Genomic DNA, 20,556 nt, shown 5'->3' with positions numbered 1-20,556 from the left:
ATACCACAAAACAATAGTTTGCCTTGTTCTAAAGTAAGTTCCACATGATGGCACAGTCCACCTTGTTCTAAACAGATTCCATAGAGTGGTACCACTCCTTTTTACTATGAGGAGATATCACAGGATATTAAAAGTGAGCAATGGTAATAAGCATCAACCAGTAATTGATAAGTGATATATTGGCAAGCAGTGGTAGGTTAAATTGTTTCCAGCGGGGTAAGTTACTTACGATAGATAGGCATCCTATCCAGGAAGTTGAAAGATTTGTCTTCTCATAGGTGCAGGTAGAAGTTCTCTTAGCAACCACAAAGCTTCGAGTATGGTGCCGTAGCATTGAATTTTTGGCTGGATTCTTCTATACTTTGGGGTTTATGAAAGAAAATTAGTAAATGGAATCTATGTGGAAGCCTGTTGTATGTGTGGGTGCATTTATCTGTGTCAGTTTTTACACTGATACCACTCGTAAAAAGTACAGTGACTTAATGCCCTTAACTTAGCGGTTTGACAAATAGATATCGCATTGATGAAGATAACTGCCCTGTATTCTTTAGACAAGAGGATCTGTAAATGGTTGCATTTTTGTCCAAGTGAAGTCCTTAACAAGAGAGGAATCAATCTGTTGGAAAGACGTAGGCATGACCGTGGTTAAGAAATGCGGTCTGAAACCATGAGGTTTCGGGTTCAGTCCCACTATAGAACACTTTGGGCAATTGTCTTCTACCATAGCGCTAAGCCTTGGTAGATGGAAACGGAAAGAAACCTGCTGAATGTGTATATATGTGCGTGCATGCATGTTTATATCGCCTTGTCTCAGTTAAGGCGCGTAACTTAGTAGTTTACTCGGCTAACGAACGCAAGATCGTGAGTTCGATACTCGGTGGTGCGTTGTGTCCTTGAGCAAGACACTTTATTTCACGATGCTCCAGTCCACTCAGTTAGCAAAAATGAGTAGCCGCTGCATTTCAAAAAGGCCAGTCTTGTCACATTGTGTTACGCTGAATCTCTTTAAGAACTACGTTAAGGGCGCATTGTGGAGTGTCCAGCCACTTGCATTTTAATATTACAAGCAGCCTGTTCTAGTGATCGCATCAACTGGAACACTCGGCATCGTAACCGACGGAGTGCCAGTATTTCATTGTCTTGACACTGTGCGCTAATTGTAAAAAAAAAAATTTTTTAAACTTCATATGATAGTTTTCTTTGTTTGCAATCTACTGTGAAAAACATGTCTGTCCACTGTGTTTTGTGTTCAAAGGACAGGTTAGGGGAAATATTACCTCCCTTGTAAACAGGTGTGAGTTGGTGACAGGAGGAGCATCCAGCCGTAGAACTGCTTCAACAAATTTCGTTTCTTCTATGCAAGTATAGAGAAAGGGATATCAAAACGATGACGTCGACTAGTTTCCCTATATTTCGTGAGAGCTGACACCTGAACACTGTCTTAATCAACTAATTACATCATTAAATGAAAACTTATAATTAACTTGAAATATGGAGATCAAAGTTTTGCTCAACAGCATTGACAGTATTCCTGTGCCTTTGACTACCATTTCGAAACAAGTCAAGTGATGGACTGCATAGATGCTCACAGATGCCATTGCTGTTGTTGTAGTAGAAGGAGGAGGTCAAGTTCTTGTAGTAATAGGACAAGCTGTTGTTTTAGTAGTAGGACAAGTTGTAGTAGTAGGACAAACTGCTGTTGTCGTAGTAGTAGTAGTAGGATAATCTGTAGTAGTACAAACTGTTGTAGCAGTAGTAGTAGGACAAGTTGTTGTAGCAGAACAACCTAATGTTGTAGTAGTAGGACAAACTGTTGTTGTGGTTGTAGGACAAGCAGTTGTAGTAGTAGTAGGACAAGCTGTTGTTGATGTTGAAATAGGACAGACTGTTGTAGCAGAACAACCTTATGTTGTTGTTGTAGTAGTAGGACAAACTGTTGTAGTTGTAGGACAAGTTGTTGATGTTGAAATAGGACAAACTGCTATAGTAGTAGGACAAGTCGTTTAGCAGAACAACCTTATGTTGTAGTAGTAGGACAAACTGTTGTTGATGTTGAGATAGGACAAGCTGTTGTTGTTAAAGAAGAATGTTCCAGTTGAGGGAACTAAAATCAACAAGTCAAAATATACAGCAAAGATATAACTCTTAGTTCCTACACCTTTTTTCTTTATTTGTTAACCGAGAACAGTGCATTTGGTTTTTATTTTTGTTTTCACGTAACAAACTGGCATGTTTAAAGGTAAGTGTGATGAATGTAAAAAAACACTGCGATGAATTTTTTTTTTTTTCTTTATGACAATATTACTTTGAAGAAGAAATCATACAAAACAATGTTTAAAAAAAAAAAGGAAATAATAATAATAATAATAATATTAATAATAGTAGTTGTTATAATAATAATAATAATAATAATAATGGTGATAACTTTGAACGTTTTCATTAATCATTGACATTTCTATGCATGTTTTTTCTCCAAAGACATTACCTAGTTCTTGTTTTAAGAAAAAGAAAAGCTCTTGATGTATTTCTCAATCCATGGATGACAATAATAATAATAATAGTAGTATGTTGGTAAACTCTAAGTACATGTAGACCAAATATATGAAGATAAAAATGAACGAAAAATGTTAAAATAGTTCAATGTCCTAAAATTGTTAATGTAGTAATTTTTTCTTTTTTTTTTCTGCTTTTTTTTAAAATTGTTTTTTTTTTTTGTTTTGTTTCGTTTTGTTTTGTTTTGTTTTTGCTCAAATGTTCAAACTCGATTAATTAAAAATTAACTAAAATCGACAGCTGAAAGAGGGATGTGTTAATATATTTATGCATATGTGTGCATGTAGGTTTAGTTTTTTTTTTTGGATATTTATTTTTATTTTATTTATTATTTCCTTTTTTTTTTCTCAGTTTTTTTTTTCCATTTTTGTCATTTTTTTTTTCATTTTTTTTTTTTTAAAGTAGCTGCAGTATGAGATGTGAAGAGACATATAAAGTGCCTACAGTCCAGTCCATACTGGCCCACCCACCCCAAAAACACACACATACACAAAAAAAAAAAATTAAAATGATGAAAATCACCAGGGACTGAAGATGCTTTCTGACTCTCTGTAAGTTTGCACACGTGCATGTGTGTGTGTGTGTGTAGATTCATTTGTGTATATATGGGTCCACAAGCTCTAAACTACCTACCGATGGTTAATTATGCAATTAAAAACGATAATTAGGATACACCAAATTAGGTATGACTGTGTGGTTATGAAGTTCGTTTCAGAACTATGCGGGTTTCAGAAGAAGCTATGCCAAAGTCCTATGTTAAATTTGGTAGGCGGAAACTGCATGGAAGCCTCTATTAGAGGGTTTCTTCCTATTTTTGAATGGAACACTGAATCTGTTTAGTTGCCTTTACCTTAGTGGAGTCCACTCCGATGCAAACATGCAGGTAAAGAACCTCAGTTGGAAGATGAGATCCTCGTTTCCTCCTCTCCCCCACTCCAACCAGTTATCAAAAGTCCTGGAGAAGGTAGCAGGTGACACCCTTTCCTCCTCTGGTTAAACCACCATAAGGAAAAGACAAAAGCAAAACACCGCAAAAGGAACACTCATTAAAAAAATTTTTTTTTTAATTAGGGGGGGGGGAGAAAATATACAAAAACATACAAAGAAAGGTAATTAAAGAAATAAACAAACAGAAATGAAGGAAGATTAAAAACATGAAATAAAATAAAATAAACAAACACAATTTTACAGTTTCAGTGGCTTATTTCAAAATGGGACAAAATATAGCAACACAAACAAACAAACAAACAAACAAACAAAGACATTTTTGCCAATAAACCAAGATTTTAGCTTATGGTTTCTAGTGTATTTTATTAACCTATGACAGTTTAATACTGAAATTTATTATCCATGCAGATTTTGAAAACTATAAGAGAAGATATCAGAAACAAGAAGAAAAACAAAAATAGTAATAATAATGATAATAATAATAACAAAATATAAAAAAGGGGGGGAAAAAAAGAAAAAAAAGAAAAACAGGCAATGAAAATAGAATTTTTTAGATTTGGTATATAATGAGATAATTTCGTTGAAAGTTTATTTATTCTTTTTTTTTCTTGAGAGAGAGAGAGAGAGAGAGAGAGAGAGAGAGACAGAGAGAGAAAGAGAGAGAGAGAGAGAGAGAGAGAGAGAGAGAGAGACAGAGAGACAAAGAGAGAAAGAGAGAGAGGGACTGGATTTTTTTTTTTTGTGTGTGTCTGTTAAATTCCATTCCTATGTGTATGCATGTTTTCTTGATTTTTTTTCTTTTTTTTTTTTTGAATGAAATAAGAGGGAAAGAAAGAAAGAAAGAAAAAAAAAAAAAAGAAAGCTATGCACGAATCTATTTTGATGATGGCCAATTCCAGTTCTGATGTCCCAAGAAAATGGACATGGTGGAGTGAAACAAAAAAAAACAAAAAAAAGACAATTTAACAAGACTATATATATGTAAAGAGGTGTACACACAAAAAAAAACATGTACGTCTATGTTGTGTGGCATATGTGTGTGTGTGTGTGTGTTTATAGAGACTGAAATGACAAAAAAAAAGGAAGAAAAAAAAGTAGAGCAGAGAGAGAGAAGCCAAAATTGTCCTGGTGATGGCGATGTAGCAGCAATGACAACACAATAAAATAAAATTCAAGATTATGATAATGGCAATAATAATAACAACAACAACAATAATAATAATAATAATAATATTATTATTATCATTATCATTATTGGATTAATAATTACAATAAAAATAATAATGATATTAGTAATAATAATAATAATAATAATGAAACACTGACAACAATTAGACCCAGGAGTAGAGTTGGCCAATAAGTTGATACTAACATCAATATATATATTTTTTTTTTGTTATTTCTGTTTTATAGTTCTTTTCTTATACTTTTTGTTTAATTTTTTTGGTCTTTTTTTAAATATTTTTTTCTTGTTTTTTTTTTCTTCTTCTTCTTCCAGCTTTTCCATATTTATTTTCTTAGGTTTACCCCAATATTTCTATATAAAAAATTGTTTAAAGTTATGTGGTATGAAGTGCTTCTGTAAATTTATTATGTCTCTCTTTTTTTTTTTTTTTTTTTTGCCATACCCATCCACCATTATAATACACCTTTAACCCAGCCAAATTTTATATGGATGTTCCTGTCCTCAATTCTGTCTGTTAATTATTTTATTTTTTATTTTTGTCTTTCTTTCTTTCTTTCCTTCCTTCCTGAAATATATCTTTAACCATTTATAAAAACCTTCATCACCTCCACACAACATATGAATTCTTTCTCTCATGAAATAATTACATGTGTATATGCGTGTAAGTTTTGTGTAAGCGTATGAGAGTGCCTGTGTGCATTTATGTGTGAGAATGAGTCCACATGTATTTTTTGCCTAATCAACAGAATTATTTTCAAATAAGCTTGAATCCTCTTTGTTCTCTATTCTGTATGGGTGTGTGCGTGCATGTGTACATATGTTCCTCAATTACACTTTGTGTGTGCATGTGTGTGTGTGCATATATATATATATATATATATATATATATATATATATATATATATCTACACACACAAACACACATATATATGTATATGCATACATACACACAAACAAGTGTGGACGGTACCAATACAGCATCCATATAAATATATATACACACACACACACTCATACGTGTGTGTGTGTGTGTGTGTGTGTGTGTATGTGTGTATATGTATGTATGCATGTATGCATGTATGTGTATCTATGTTTACAGATAATGGCTTGAACACATCTTTCACATGCCTAAAGCAGGTGTTTTTTTCACTGTCTATATTGTACAGAAACGGTTCACAATCGGTAAAATACAACAGCCCACATCTCTCTAATGAGTCTATATAGAAAGTTCATGAATGTTCATAGGATAGACAGATCCTCTAGATCCACCTTAACGTAATGCATATACATATAATATATATATATATATATATATATATATATATACAAACACATACCAACACACACATTATGAGCCATGGCTGAATGCACTTGCATCAGTCAGAAAAAGTTAGAGAAGGAGAGAGAGAGAGAGAGAATGAGAGAAAGAGAAACAGAGAGATAGAGAGAGAGTAAAGCTGATCTGATTAAAAATAAAAATAATAATGTAATAATGATAATGATGATGGTGGTGATGAACATAATAATAGTAATAGTAGTAGTAGTAGTAGTAGTAATAATAATAATAATATTAATAATGATAATAAAAATAATAATAATAATAATAATAATGACAATGATAATTATAATAATAATATTAATATAATGATGATAAGAAAATGAATTCTAAGACAATTTCAAAAGCACCTTGCAAGTCTTGTTTAACTGGAGAATTGCACCAGATACCTTTGACACACCTGTGCTGGGTCGTACACAATGTATTCATTGTATGCCACATACCTCGACTTAGCTGTTGGGTTGTTAATCAGTGGGCCAAGAGGTAAGGTAGCACCTGCAACAGAAAGAGAGAAAAACACGTGTTTACTCAAATCGAAACTTTTCAAATTATTATGTCGTTTGTTCTTCTCGTCTGCCTATTTGTGTTCATATTAGTGATTTAATTCATTGCACTGCGATAGGGACAGGTGCCTGAATACCTCTTCAGGTGTAATTAATTATATCAGGCATAGTCATGGCTGTGTGGTAGGTTTCTTTCCAACCACATGGTTCTGGTTTCAGTCTCATTACGTGACACCTTGGGCAGGTGTCTTCTACTATAGCCCCAAGTCAACTAAAGCAGCGTGAGTGGGTTTGGTAGGCAGAAAACAAGAGAAACCAAGAGAAAGGTGGTTAGCTGGCAGAATCGTTAGCACGCCGGGTGAAATGCTTAGTGGTATTTCGTCTGTCTCTACGTTATGAGTTCAAATTCCGCCAAGGTCGACTTTGCCTTTCATCCTTTCGGGGTCGATAAATTAAGTACCAGTTACGCACTGGAGTCGATATAATCGACTTAATCCGTTTGTCTGTCCTTGTTTGTCCCCTCTATGTTTAGCCCCTGGTGGGCAATATAGAAATAGATATTAACGCTAGAGTATATTGTAATGCTACTAACTTCCATGTCTATAAATATGAGTCAATCTATGTATGTGCGATGGGCTTCACAATAAACATGGATTTTGGTACTAGTTACCCATCCTGTTATCTGAGTGCACTGATTATGTATAAACTGCGACTGATTCAAGGGAATTTGTCTGGCACAATTAAGAAGCTTTGCATTCTTCGATGGGTATCTAGCCCCATATGGATATGCATTCAAACCAAGGATATCGGTATGTTCTTTTAAATGATTCTAAGATTATTTGAGAGATTTATCTAACATTTCTAGAAGATGGAGACATTGTATAAGAGTTGTGGTAAGTTATGTTCACTGATATTCAAAGAGTTAAACCACATGTGCAAGTACTTACCATATGGAAGGGTGACATCAAATGCACTGTCAGGTACTGACATGCCAACTCCAACAACACTGTTATAGTCAGTATCGGAGCTTTCACCTTTAGAATTGTTGGTCTTCATCTTACCAAGTGCTACTTCGCAAAGCAGTGCAAACATGGAATTCGACTCTCCTACATTCTCAGAGCAATAGCCTTTGGCTTTGGTAAATGTGTCAGCTGTGTAAATACCCTGGTTTAAAAAAAAAACAGAAAAGGTAAAATAAGAAATCTTATAAAGTAAGAAATTATTATTATTATTATTATTATTATTATGTGCTGGTGACATGTAAAAGGCACCCGCTACACTCTTGGGGTGGTTGGTATTAGGGAGGGCATCCAAGCTTACAAACCAAACCAAATCAGACTGGAACCTGGTACAGCTCTCTGGCTTACTAGTTCCAGTCAAACCATCTAACCCATACCAGCTTGGAAAGCAGATACATAATGATGATGTGTTTTACTTTTTCCTTCAATTTTGTTTCAATTTCTAGCAGAGTGTCTTTCCTATACCTAGGGCAAAAAAAACTTGCTGTATACATTGACAAGCCACTAAAATAAACACACCAGATTGTTCATTTACAAAATCGAACAAAATTATCAAAGAAAAAAAGAAATTGTTTAATTATTCACATGAAAGGTTTATCATTCTCATAGAAACAATGCTCTTCTAAATAGGAGCGAACTCCAGCTTTGTTGTTGGCACTCTGTCGGTTACGACGTCGAGGGTTCCAGTTGATCCGATCAACGAAACAGCCTGCTCGTGAAATTAACGTGCAAGTGGCTGAGCACTCCACAGACACGTGTACCCTTAACGTAGTTCTCGGGGATATTCAGCGTGACACACAGTGTGACAAGGCTGACCCTTTGAATTACAGGCACAACAGAAACAGGAAGTAAGAGTGAGAGAAGGTTGTGGTGGAAGAGTACAGCAGGGTTCGCCACCATCCCCTGCCGGAGCCTCGTGGAGCTTTAGGTGTTTTCGCTCAATAAACACTCACAACGCCTGGTCTGGGAATCGAAACTGCAATCCTATGACTGCGAGTCCGCTGCCCTAACCCCTGGGCCATTGCGCCTCCACTCTATCCTATTTCACATATCAAAGAGAATGGGGAACAGAGAGACAGAGAGAGAAAGGAAACTTACTTCTCCAAACAAATGTCCAGTGATAGGGGCTTCTGGTGGGCAGATGAGTAATCCTCGGCTCAAGATACTGATAAAGTTAGGAACTCCACTGCCGTGCCACAGCAACATACGGTTTTCTAAATTTAATTCCTGGACTCGATCTTCCTCTCCAGCTCGTGAGAGACGATATATAGCATGAACTTTCACAGATTTGTCTGAAACAACAAGGTTAATTGCAGATTAGAGATAAATAAGTATGAAAGGATGACACTAAATATAGAGCGGGCATGAAATATCGAATTAATAAAACTGAGTTATCATAAATGAAAATGGAGTGATAAATCTGGAAAAAAATATTAACATAGGCATAAGAGTGGCTGTGTGGTAAGTAGCTTGCTTACCAACCACATGGTTCGGGTTCAGTCCCAATGCATGCCACCTTGGGCAAGTAGTGTCTTCTACTATAGCCTCGGGCCGACCTAAGCATTGTGAGTGGATTTGGTAGACGGAAACTGAAAGAAACCTACCAAATCCACTCACAAGGCTTTCATCGGCCCGAGGCTATAGTAGAAGACACTTGCCCAAGGTGCCACGCAGTGGGACTGAACCTGGAACCATGTGGTTGGTAAGCAAGCTACTTACCACACAGCTACTCCTGCGCCTGAGACACCAGTGTAAGAGACCATCCTAAGAGACCAAGACCAAGCAATCAAAGTTATAAAGCAATGTTTTTTTTTTGTTTTTGTTTTTTAAAGTTTATAAAAGCAACATGAACAAAAAGAAAGACCAATTCCATGAAATACTCACCAGTACTATAAATATATTTTAAAATGTATTGGGTTTCAGCTTCAGTTTCGGTCATGAGTTTAATGTGGCAACCGACTGCCTTGTAAATGTAATCCAGTGGATTTATTTCTGGAAAACAGAGAGGGATAGGTGGAAAATATTTTTAATCAAGTGGTAATAAAACTTGCTTTACTAACAAGTGTAGAATGATAGCTGGAGAAATGAATAGAATGGTAAAGAGATACAAAAAAAGATTATGTGAGAAAATAATTTTTTTGACAAAGTAATAACATATGATTGTCTTTTGATGCCTTGACAGGATTTTTTAATCAAGGTGACTCCAGTATGTATATACTCTTTTACCCTTTTACTTGTTTCAATCATTTGACTGTGGCCATGCTGGAACACCGCCTTTTAGTCGAGCAAATCGACCTCAGGACTTGTTCTTTGTAAGCCTAGTACTTATTCTATCGGTCTCTCTTTTGCCGAACCGCTACGTTACGGGGACGTAAACACACCAGCATCGGTTGTCAAGCGATGTTGTCGGGGGAACAAACACAGACACACAAACATACACACACACACACACACACACATATATATATATATACACACACACACACATATACGACAGGCTTCTTTCAGTTTCCATCTACCAAATCCATTCAAAAGGCTTTGGTCGGCTCGAGGCTATAGTAGAAGACACTTGCCCAAGGTGCCACGCAGTGGGACTGAACCCAAAACCATGTGGTTGATAAGCAAGTTACTTACCAGACAAGCCACTCAGAGTTATAAAGCAGAACAGATTCTCTAGTATGAAACAGGCCTAGTTTTAGGTCATACAACAATTGTGACACTTCCCAAATCTTCCATAGCTTATTGGGTGCTGATCATGTAGAGCAAATACAAGAGCCCAGGTAGCAGACATCAACAACTAGCTCAATGGACTCTGATGAAAGTGTAAGATCATTTTCCCCAATGATTATATGCCCTTTGCCTTTGAGCAGTTTATTGAGAGACCAGTTTCAATAGCAGCTGACCCCAGGTTGATCAATGCCTTCTGAATGAAATTTAATCAACAGAAACTGAGCAAAAACCAGTCAGCTGTTTATGTGTATGGTTTGCTGAAGTATGTCAGCAGAAGATGTAAATAAATACCGACATGAAAGACAACAAATCAGGCGCTTTTGAACAAATACATTTTCTATATGCGATGAACGAAATGGAAAGAAACTAGCAAGTAACAAAGGATATTGTTCAGGAAATTCAATTTGTAATGAACAAATGAAAAATAAAATTGTTGTTCATGAAATTCAATCAGTGCCGCTGGACTGGCTCCTGTGCAGGTGGCACGAAAAAATACACCATTTTGAGCGTGGCCTTTGCCAGTACCACCTGACTGGCCTTCGTGCCAGTGGCACGTAAAAGCACCCACTACACTCTCGGAGTGGTTGGCGTTAGGAAGGGCATCCAGCTGTAGAAACTCTACCAGATCAGATTGGAGCCTGGTGTAGCCATCGGGTTCACCAGTCCTCAGTCAAATCGTCCAACCCATGCTAGCATGGAAAGCGGACGTTAAACGATGATGATGATGAAGTGAAGAATAAATAAATGTGCATGTAAACAAATAGAGGAAACAGACAGGTAAATAGATACATAACTGCAAAAATATTTTTGGCAAAAAAAAAAAAAAAAAAAAAAAAAAAGAAAGGAAAAGAATTATAACATCAAAATTGTAGACAAATAGAGAAATACAAGAATAACAATATACCTTTTAACCGAAACTGTGCGCCTAGTAGTATACGACTTGCCAATTCATAATCTAAGAGATTTTCAACCATTTTTATTTGACTTTTCAGAGAACTCTTAGTATAAATCGGCCGGATTTTTTCAAATTCATATCCTTTTAGAGGTATTAAGTGGAAATATTCATTGCTTAATTTAGCTATCTGTAAGAAAAATAGAAAACAGGCAAATATAACACAAGGAAGTGATTGTGTTGAATTATTTGGTTGGTTTTACTTAACACTTTTGTTACCATATTGCTACACCAGGCTCCAATCTAGAAACTCTGCCAAATCAGATTGGAGCCTGGTGTAGCCATCCGGTTCGCCAGTCATCAGTCAAATCGTCCAACCCATGCTAGCATGGAAGGTAGATGTTAAACGATGATGATGATGATTGCCAATGAAAGACACTGCTTTTATTTCAATTAATTTTGAAAATAACAAAGGATTTAGTAAAATAACTGTCATTAATTTATCTAGTGTTTGGAACATAAATTAACATGAAATTTTGATCAGAAGGGTTTCTCTTGTATAAAGTCCACCAGCCAAGTTGACTATGGCAAAATTTTAAATCACAATGCAAAAAGACCAAAACTAATGCTGTAAGTTATGTAGTCTGGTGTTCTTACAGATGTGCCAACCCACTGTCCTAGATTGATACTTGGCGGAATCTGCTCTCAAAATGAATACCACAAGGCATTGGCACTGTAATGGTTCTGTCAACTTGTTGCCTTAATAGGAAGAAGATAATTGTGTCATTGAAAAGACAAGAAGTGAAAAAATCAAGTTGCCTGCTGTACTTTGTAAATATCATTTACTCTTTAACATTTAAAGCAGTGGATCTCAACTGCTTTTTTTTTTTTTTACCGAAGGACCCCCTTTGATTCCTATTTTGCTTGGTTGGACCCTCATAATCATTCAATGTTTTAAAAAAATCTTATATTTTCATAATTAGATGTTATTAGGAATTGTATTAAAACAAATTAACATATTTTGCATATTATTGAAGTATAACGAGTTTACTGCACATAACATTTAGCAACAAAATCTTATGTAGACCCCATCAAGGGTCGTAAGGACCTGAAGGCGGCAAGGTGGCAGAAACGTTAGCACGCCGGGCGAAATGCTTCGCGGTATTTCGTCTGCCGTTACGTTCTGAGTTCAAATTCCACCGAGGTCGACTTTGCCTTTCATCCTTTCGGGGTCGATAAATTAAGTACCAGTTACACACTGGGGTCGATGTAATCAACTTAATCCCTTTGTTTGTCCCCTCTGTGTTTAGCCCCTTGTGGGCAATAAAGAAATAAGGGTTATAAGGAGCCTGGTTGAGAACAACTAATCTAAACCAATTACACCAGGCCCAAATGTTCTACCATTGTTTAGACCAGCCAGATCCAGCCTCTCACACTTACCCTACAATGTCATTCTAAAAATAAACAATGATATTGAAATCATCTCAAAGCTACGAGATAATGCATGATTAATTCAAAACAATGTGGATAAATAAGGATTAACATTTGACATGATAATCTGAATGTTAAAAAGATAAGCCTGAAATTTAAGAAAAACTTACTTTTTCACAGTTCTTTTGGTATTCTTCGTTTGGTCCAGTAGAGGGTTTTGATTTATCAATCATTTCAATAAGCTCCCTGATGGAAAAATTAGAAAATAAACAGGTATTGAACTTGTAATGAAAATATCCACAATCCAATAACCTAAGAACAGTACTTTAACAAAAAAAAAAAAAAAAAAAAAAGTTAAAGGCGCAGGAGTGGCTGTGTGGTAAGTAGCTTGCTTATCAACCACATGGTTCCGGGTTCAGTCCCACTGCGTGGCACCTTGGGCAAGTGTCTTCTACTATAGCCTCGGGCCGACCAAAGCCTTGTGAGTGGATTTGGTAGACGGAAACTGAAAGAAGCCCGTCGTATATATCGCACCTTGGTAAGTGTTTACTATAAGCCCCAGGTCAACCAATGTCTTGTGAACAAATTTGGTAGATGGAAACAGCATGGAAGCTTGTTGCGTGTGTGTATGTGAATATACATATATGTACATATTTATGTGTCGTTCTCCTGCTGGCACCTGTTGTCCTGAGAGAAACTTTGGAGGGAAGGCAGCGAGCTGGCAGAAACGTTAGCCCCTTGTGGGCAATAAAGAAATATGAAACTTCTGAGGGAACCAGCTACAGACACTTCAACTGGTCTTTCACCCTTACAACCAGTTCCGATCATCAACTTGCAATTTGTGAAGGTGTGTCGCTTAGTAATTAGGGTATCCAGCTGAACTGTAAGGTCGTGAGTTCAATTCCTGGTGGCAGGTTGTGTCCTTGAGCAAGACACTTTATTTTACATTGCTCCGGTTCACTCAGCTGGCAAAAATGAGTTACACCTGTAATTCAAAAGGGCCAACTTGTTACATACTGTATTACACTGAATCTCCTTTAGAACTATGTTAAGGGTGTATATCTGTGGAGTATTCACCCACTTGCAAGTTAACTTCAGGAGTCGGCTGTTCCATTGACCGGATCAACTGGACACTTGTTGTAACCAATGGAGTGCCAGCAAACAATATATTTGTTAGTGTGTCTTGGTGTATGTCCACACCACAAAAAACATCCACAAAAGTAACATTAACTAAATACCACATAAAATACTAAGCCACTAAATAAGAGCATCTAGTTGTACAATCTTCATCTACCAAGTTCATTAGTGAGGCATGGGTTTCCCCCAGGGGTAATAGCAGAGGACACTTGGGCAAAGTGCTGCACAGTGGGACAGGACCTCAAAACTACCTGGTTGTGAAGTGAACTTCTCAGCTACATAACCATGCAGTGTAAAGACAAAAGTGTACGGCAGTTGAAAATAACAAAAACCCACCACACAACAAAAAGCCCAGTGTAAATCAAACCAATGAATAGAACTGTGCAACACAATTTTTGACCTTAGATAGCAACTGTTATTTTCTATTTGCTTACGCCTAGAAAGTAGGAAAAATGGCTAATATTTCTTTCAGACTTTGCTTTTGTTACATTGATTCAAACCCCAAAGAATCCCTCTCAACACAGGGCTATGACGCTCTTCCACTACTCCTGCTCATGATCAGGGATTCATATATTGTCGGCCACTAAGGAACATGCTCAAGTGGTTAGGATCAAGCAACAGACAAGCAAATCTGTGGTATTAAGCAGAATATTTGCTATAATGATATTTCTGCTTCAGCGAGTCAGCGCTGAATGTGTCTGAAATGTAATGGGAAATACATCAGTTTCAAAACACTGATGTCCAGGTCACAAAAGCAAAGTTTAGAGGGAATAGTAGTAATTTCCTTTGATAGAAGCAAATAGAAAATAACACTTGCTGACCAAAGACAAAAAAAAAAAAAACAAACAAATAATTTTGTCACACAGTGTAATATCAATAATCAATCAAACAGCAAAAAGGAATACAAACTTGAGTTTATGTAAAATGTCCAAGCCTTCAATTAAAGCAGGTTTTTTAATTTGTCCAAATGGCATGATCTCAGCATCCACTCCACACAGGCCATATGCTGTAGACAACATCTTTACATTGCTCTGAAAGGATAAACAAAATAAAACAAAATGAATAAAATAGACAAACACAGCATCCAAAAGAAGACATAATGCCTTCATGAAAATATTATAAATTTAAAAGACCAAGAGTATGCTCTGGCACATAGCCACTAGCGCTCTCCAAGAATACTAAAAATGAACCTGACCACTCTCAAAAAATTACGTTAAAAAAAAAAACGAAAAATAATCCAGAATCCTTGTCCGGTACCAGATCGATCTCAAAATCTAATCAGTTCGTGCCACTCACAAGGCCAGACATCTCTGAAAGTTTCATCAGAATCCATCCAGTGGTGCTCGAGATATCTTGTCCACAGACAAACAAACGCCACTGAAATCAATACCTCTGCCTTCACTAAGGTGGGGGTAATAAAAGCAAAATAATGTTTTTTTTTTGTTGTTGTTTTTTAATTTTATAGTTAGGATGGAAGTCAGTGTCCATGGCACTTTACAATGTCTCCAAGACTTATAGGAAGCAAGAGGACAGTATCTCAAGCTGGAGACCTGGCACAAATGCTTGCAACAGACTTGATTTTGTTAAAGGCGTGAGGTGGGGGTATTAAAGTGGGTAACAGATTAAGACTACCACCTAAGTAGATCATGGTTAGTTCACACTACTCTGTAAGGACTGGTTTCCTGGATTCTCAGGCTTAGAAAGGCATGACATAAGGTCACGAAGGATGAACAATGCAGAATAGCCCCACCAGAACATTTAACAAGGTCCAATGCAGCAAACCAAGGGTCCCTGGACAGGATGCCAGTCCATCACAGGATTACTCATTTTTACCAGCTGAGTAGACAGGAGCAACATGAAATGAACTTAATAACCTGTAGGGACCTGGTATTTCGTTATACAACCATAATATACTACGAAGTACAATAAACGTTTTTATAAGTCAATACTGTGTTCTACTGTGTTAGCAGTGCTAACACATCTTTTGTTAAGGTAATTATGATGGCTACAATTTCTGTAGAAAATCTATAGAGGTAACCTTAACAAGTGAAATGAAGTGTTTTGCTCAAGAACCCAACACATCACCCAGTCCACAAAAAAACTGGGACTAATACCAGAAGACATCCAGTTTGGTCACTGTTTCTAATAAAAAGGGAATAAAAGTAAAAATGAGGTTCACCTCTAGTGTAACAAAAACAAAATCTAAATAAGATAAATAAAATAAAAAAGTTCCTTACCAACTCCTTAATGAGTTCTTGTAACCGTGGAGGAAGCTTTGAGGGTAATTCAGAATTGAGATCAAAATTTATCTTGGTTTTCTTCAAACATTTTTGGCGTTCTTCGGTTTCTACGAGGCGATATTTTTTGGGGTGATTCTTGAATCTAAAATGAAGAACACAAGATTAGAGTCACAACATGACAATGATATAATTTTCGTTTTGGGATTTGGTTTGCAAGATTTTTTATGTGATTTCGTGTGTTGAAGCATATTCTGTTGTGCCTGGGGAGAGTCATTTTCTTATTGTGCCTTAAAAACGAAAATTTTTAGGAAAATCAAAATAAGAAATAAGTGGAAATTTTAATGGTGAGTGTGTGAAATTTTAAGGCACAATAAAAAAATGACTCTCCCCAGATACAACAGAATGATATAATTTGTTTCTTCTAAAAGAAAAATGGGATGAAAAAAAAAAATATAAAAAAACAATGCCCAGAAAAACACTATTTAAACTTACGTTTTGACTTTGTTCCAGTCATTTCCTGTTTTCGATTTAAAGACTTTGCAAAATTCTTTAACAGCATCCTCAATTACAGCAAAAGGTGTGTGCTGGAATTGACCTCTGTCGCCAATACGACCCCAACGTGTGAACAAAATATATATGTCCTTGTCCTTTTGTCGTACAATCTACAATAAACGAGGTGAATAAATATTATATAATATAATGGCTTTGTAAATTGGCACGAGGACATGCAAATTCAAGGAAGAAGGCATAATTGTTTAACAGTGCAAAATTAAAACAATTTGCTGAAAAGAACACCTTTGAAGCCTCTGGGAAATTTAATGATGTTGAGAACAACATTAGGGGTTAGAGACAACTAAAAACATAACTAGGGAACATGGAAGTGAGATATGGGCATTGAATGCATAACAAGTGTAAAGGTTGGAAATAAGGGAGTACTATGGTAGATGTGTGGAGGCTCAATGGCCCAGTGGTTAGGGCAGCGGACTCGCGGTCATAGGATCGTGGTTTCGATTCCCAGACCGGGCGTTGTGAGTGTTTATTGAGCGAAAACACCTAGAGCTCCACGAGGCTCCGGCAGGGGATGGTGGCGAACCCTGCTGTACTCTTCCACCACAACTTTCTCTCACTCTTACTTCCTGTTTCTGTTGTGCCTGTAATTCAAAAGGTCAGCCTTGTCACACTGTGTCACGCTGAATATCCCCTGAGAACTACGTTAAGGGTACATATGTCTGTGGAGTGCTCAGCCACTTGCACGTTAATTTCACGAGCAGGCTGTTCTGTTGATCGGATCAACTGGAACCCTTGACGTTGTAAGCGATGGAGTGCCAACAACAACAACAACATGGTAGATGTGTAATGTTAGCATGAACAAATGAGCTGAGGGGAAAGAAAAATGAGCATCAAAGGAACTGACTGCACTAGTGCAGATATGTGATACGTAAAGGATGACGGTAGGCTCAAGTCAACAGGAGAGGAAGACATGGGAAGAAGAGGTAAAAGTAGTAATAAGCTATGCTTGAGAGGGTTCATCCAACTCAAGCTAGCAGAGAAATTTGGAAGTAAACATCAAATACTGAATTTTAAAAAAAATTGTAAATCTTTTATTCAAAATTCAAGTCACAAAATGATTTAGAACTTACCTGCATTTTATAAAAATTATACATTCCCCATACACCACAGCAGACATCTACTTTGGTTAGTAGAATATCGTAAGGTAAATTTTGGTTTGTATCATACACAATTTCACTGCAATAAACAAATAGGACAGTTTTAATTATAATAAAATAATTCTTTCTATTCTAAGCTCAAGGCCTGCAATTTTAGGAAAGGAACTAGTCAATTATATTGACCTCAGAGGTTAACTGGTATGTATTTTATCAATTAGAAAGCAATGAAAGGCAAAGTCAACCTCAGTGGAATTTGAACTCAGAACATAACAACCAGAAGAAATGCCACTCAACATTTTGCCTGACGTGCAAACAATTCTGTCAAGTTTCCACCTTAACCCTTTCATTACTGTTTTTATTTTGAGATGCTCTGTGTTTCTCTCAATTATTTTAGATATAACAAAGAATTCAGTAAAATTACAGTTATCACCAACATCTCCTCACTGGCACATGAAAAAAAACATTCGAGCGAGGTCGTTGCCAGTGCCGCTGGACTGGCTTTTGTGAAGTGGCACGTAAAAAAACACCATTTTGAGCGTGGCCATTACCAGTACCGCCTGACTGGCCCTCATGCTGGTGGCACGTAAAAGCACCCACTACACTCTTGGAGTGGTTGGCGTTAGGAACGGCATCCAGCTGTAGAAACTCTGCCAGATCAGATTGGAGCCTGGTGCAGCCATCTGGTTCGCCAGTCCTCAGTCAAATCGTCCAACCCATGCTAGCATGGAAAGTGGACGTTAAATGATTATCATTAAGCTAGTGTCAAAAGACCATTAATTGTGACTAAGGTTTGGTGGAAGATTTTATTTCAAAACTTATGAAAACTAGACATTTGTAGTATAGAACCAGAGCCTGTTTTAGCCGGGCTGGTAACGAAAGGGTTAATATTATTAATAATTAATAATAATGATTTCTTAGACTCAAGGCCACTATTTTCAAAATGAGTATAGACAATTTAATTCACCCCAATACATTTTTGGTATTTAACATCATCAGAGGGTCCAAATTGTAACCACTGAGGAATAGTATCGATATATATACACAGTGAAACATACAACTTTTTAATGTTTGAATCAAGATTAAAAAAAAAAATTTATATGCTCTACATTTGAAATGTGTTAAGTTCTGCATTGAGCCCAAATATACTTACCCACTTGCTTTAATATTGCAATTAGCGTCAGGTACAGGTTTGTTATCTCTATCATTGCATGTAGCAGCATTTTGATTCAGCAGAACCACCATAGATTGACTATCTTCTTCAAAGTTTACAGTTGGTAATGAGCTGATTAACGTATCAGTTTCACCTAAGCATGTAAAAGTTGGTTTCTCCTTTGAAAGAAAAAAAAAAACAATGAAAATGAAATAAAAAAAAACAGTACAAAATAATGAGACAACGTAAGAGATTAGCAGTCACCCAACTTGCAAGGAAAAGAATCTGAACCTTTCTTAAATCATGAACTGCCATCTTAGTTTTAAATTACAAAACACACACACACATTCACATATACATACATATACACATTCATGAATAAATAATGCGTTCGTTAATTTTGTTATTACATTAAATTAAAACCCCATGTTTCTGATTAATTCATAAAAATGTATTTAAAATTAAATTGCATTTATATCATTGAACAAAATTTTCTTCTTCATAAAATGAAATTAATTGAACAAAATTTTCTTCATCATAAAATAAAATTAATCCTAGTAGGCTTGTTCGCTTTGGATTTATTTTAAGGCAGACAAAAGCGGTGTTAAAATGGCTACCCCAAGGCAGAAGGATGATAAAGTAATCCAATTTTTTTCTCTATTTCCTAGATCCAGAGGAACTGATAGTGTGCAAAACCTTGTAGGCTTTCCTTAGTGATAGTGAGGCACAGCTTTTGGATATACATATACATGTTCAGGGAGTGTGCAATGCTGTCTTAAAGCATGGGTATACTGGGCAGTTGCCTGGGAGCCTCAGAGGTCTAGGGGAGGACCAATTCTGATCTATGTATGCTGTGATTAGCTGCCAATAAATAAATACTATAGAGCCCACTGCATTGAATTGCCAGGGCCCTAGAATGCTACTAAGATATATATATGTGTGTTTGTGTGTCTGTGTCTGCCCCCCCAACATCGCTTGACAACCGATGGTGGTGTGTCTACGTCCCGGTAACTTAGCGGTTCGGCAAAAAGGGACCGATAGAATAAGTACTAGGCTTTCAAAGAATAAGTCCTGGGGTTGATTTGCTCGACTAAAGGCGGTGCTCCAGCATGGCCGCAGTCAAAAGAACTGAAACAAGTAAAAGAGATACTTACCCATTTATCTCGCTCAACATTTGTGAGTTTCTGCAGCATACGAGCTAGTCTAGGTGCTCCATTCATCAAAGTATGCTTCAAGGGAGATAAGCCAGCAGTATCTTCATATTCTAGGGGTGCACCAGCTTTGAAGAGCACATAAAGGATTTCATCATTATCATAGGTACCATACTCGAGAGGGCATACAAGATGATGTAGGACAGTTCGTCCATCATTGTCAGTGTAGTTCAAATTCACACTACTGGTCTTCTCAACCGTAGGGATATTGTCTGAAATGAGAGATAAGGTTAAATTTTAGGAAATTTTTAGACTAATCCTGAACGAAATCCACACCTACATAAATTAGAATTCATTCATACATTTAATGAGCATTTCTTCATGTTAGCATGGATTGAACAGAGACATTATTCTAGGCACCTATTTTTGCCTGGATTTCAAGTAAAGTAGTCATTATTCCACTGGTCTTCAAAAGGTACAAATCAACTAACCGTAACGTCAATGTAAACATCATATCACTGTTTTACTCAGATGGTAACACACTCACTCACATATGATGGGCTTCCATACAGTTTCTATTTACCAATTCCACTTACAGCCCATAGCCATAGAA

At 36.6% G+C, this 20,556-nt stretch overlaps 1 protein-coding gene across 13 annotated transcripts in view; it reads right to left on the bottom strand.

Annotated features, from left to right (window-relative positions):
• Positions 1-3,813: 3,813 nt before the first annotated feature.
• Positions 3,814-20,556, bottom strand: part of LOC106872934 (poly [ADP-ribose] polymerase tankyrase) — a 180,452-nt gene continuing 163,709 nt past the window's right edge. For all 13 annotated transcript variants that reach the window (XM_089359477.1, XM_089359484.1, XM_089359481.1 and 10 more), the window contains 12 exons: positions 19,947-20,215; positions 18,793-18,971; positions 17,616-17,721; positions 16,468-16,637; positions 15,973-16,117; positions 14,645-14,766; positions 12,769-12,844; positions 11,180-11,357; positions 9,430-9,537; positions 8,644-8,837; positions 7,474-7,690; positions 3,814-6,518 (listed from right to left, as the gene is read on the bottom strand). In XM_089359477.1, the coding sequence (XP_089215603.1) occupies positions 6,388-6,518; positions 7,474-7,690; positions 8,644-8,837; positions 9,430-9,537; positions 11,180-11,357; positions 12,769-12,844; positions 14,645-14,766; positions 15,973-16,117; positions 16,468-16,637; positions 17,616-17,721; positions 18,793-18,971; positions 19,947-20,215 (1,895 nt within the window). In that variant the 3' untranslated portion in view covers positions 3,814-6,387. The remainder of the gene's footprint in view (positions 6,519-7,473; positions 7,691-8,643; positions 8,838-9,429; positions 9,538-11,179; positions 11,358-12,768; positions 12,845-14,644; positions 14,767-15,972; positions 16,118-16,467; positions 16,638-17,615; positions 17,722-18,792; positions 18,972-19,946; positions 20,216-20,556) is intronic.

This window comes from Octopus bimaculoides, chromosome 11, assembly GCF_046866305.1.
Source record: "Octopus bimaculoides isolate indiv1 chromosome 11, ASM4686630v1, whole genome shotgun sequence".
Taxonomy (NCBI): Eukaryota; Metazoa; Mollusca; class Cephalopoda; order Octopoda; family Octopodidae; genus Octopus; species Octopus bimaculoides.
The sequence above is the reverse complement of the archived record's forward strand: the minus strand, read 5'-3'. Positions and strand labels throughout refer to the sequence as shown.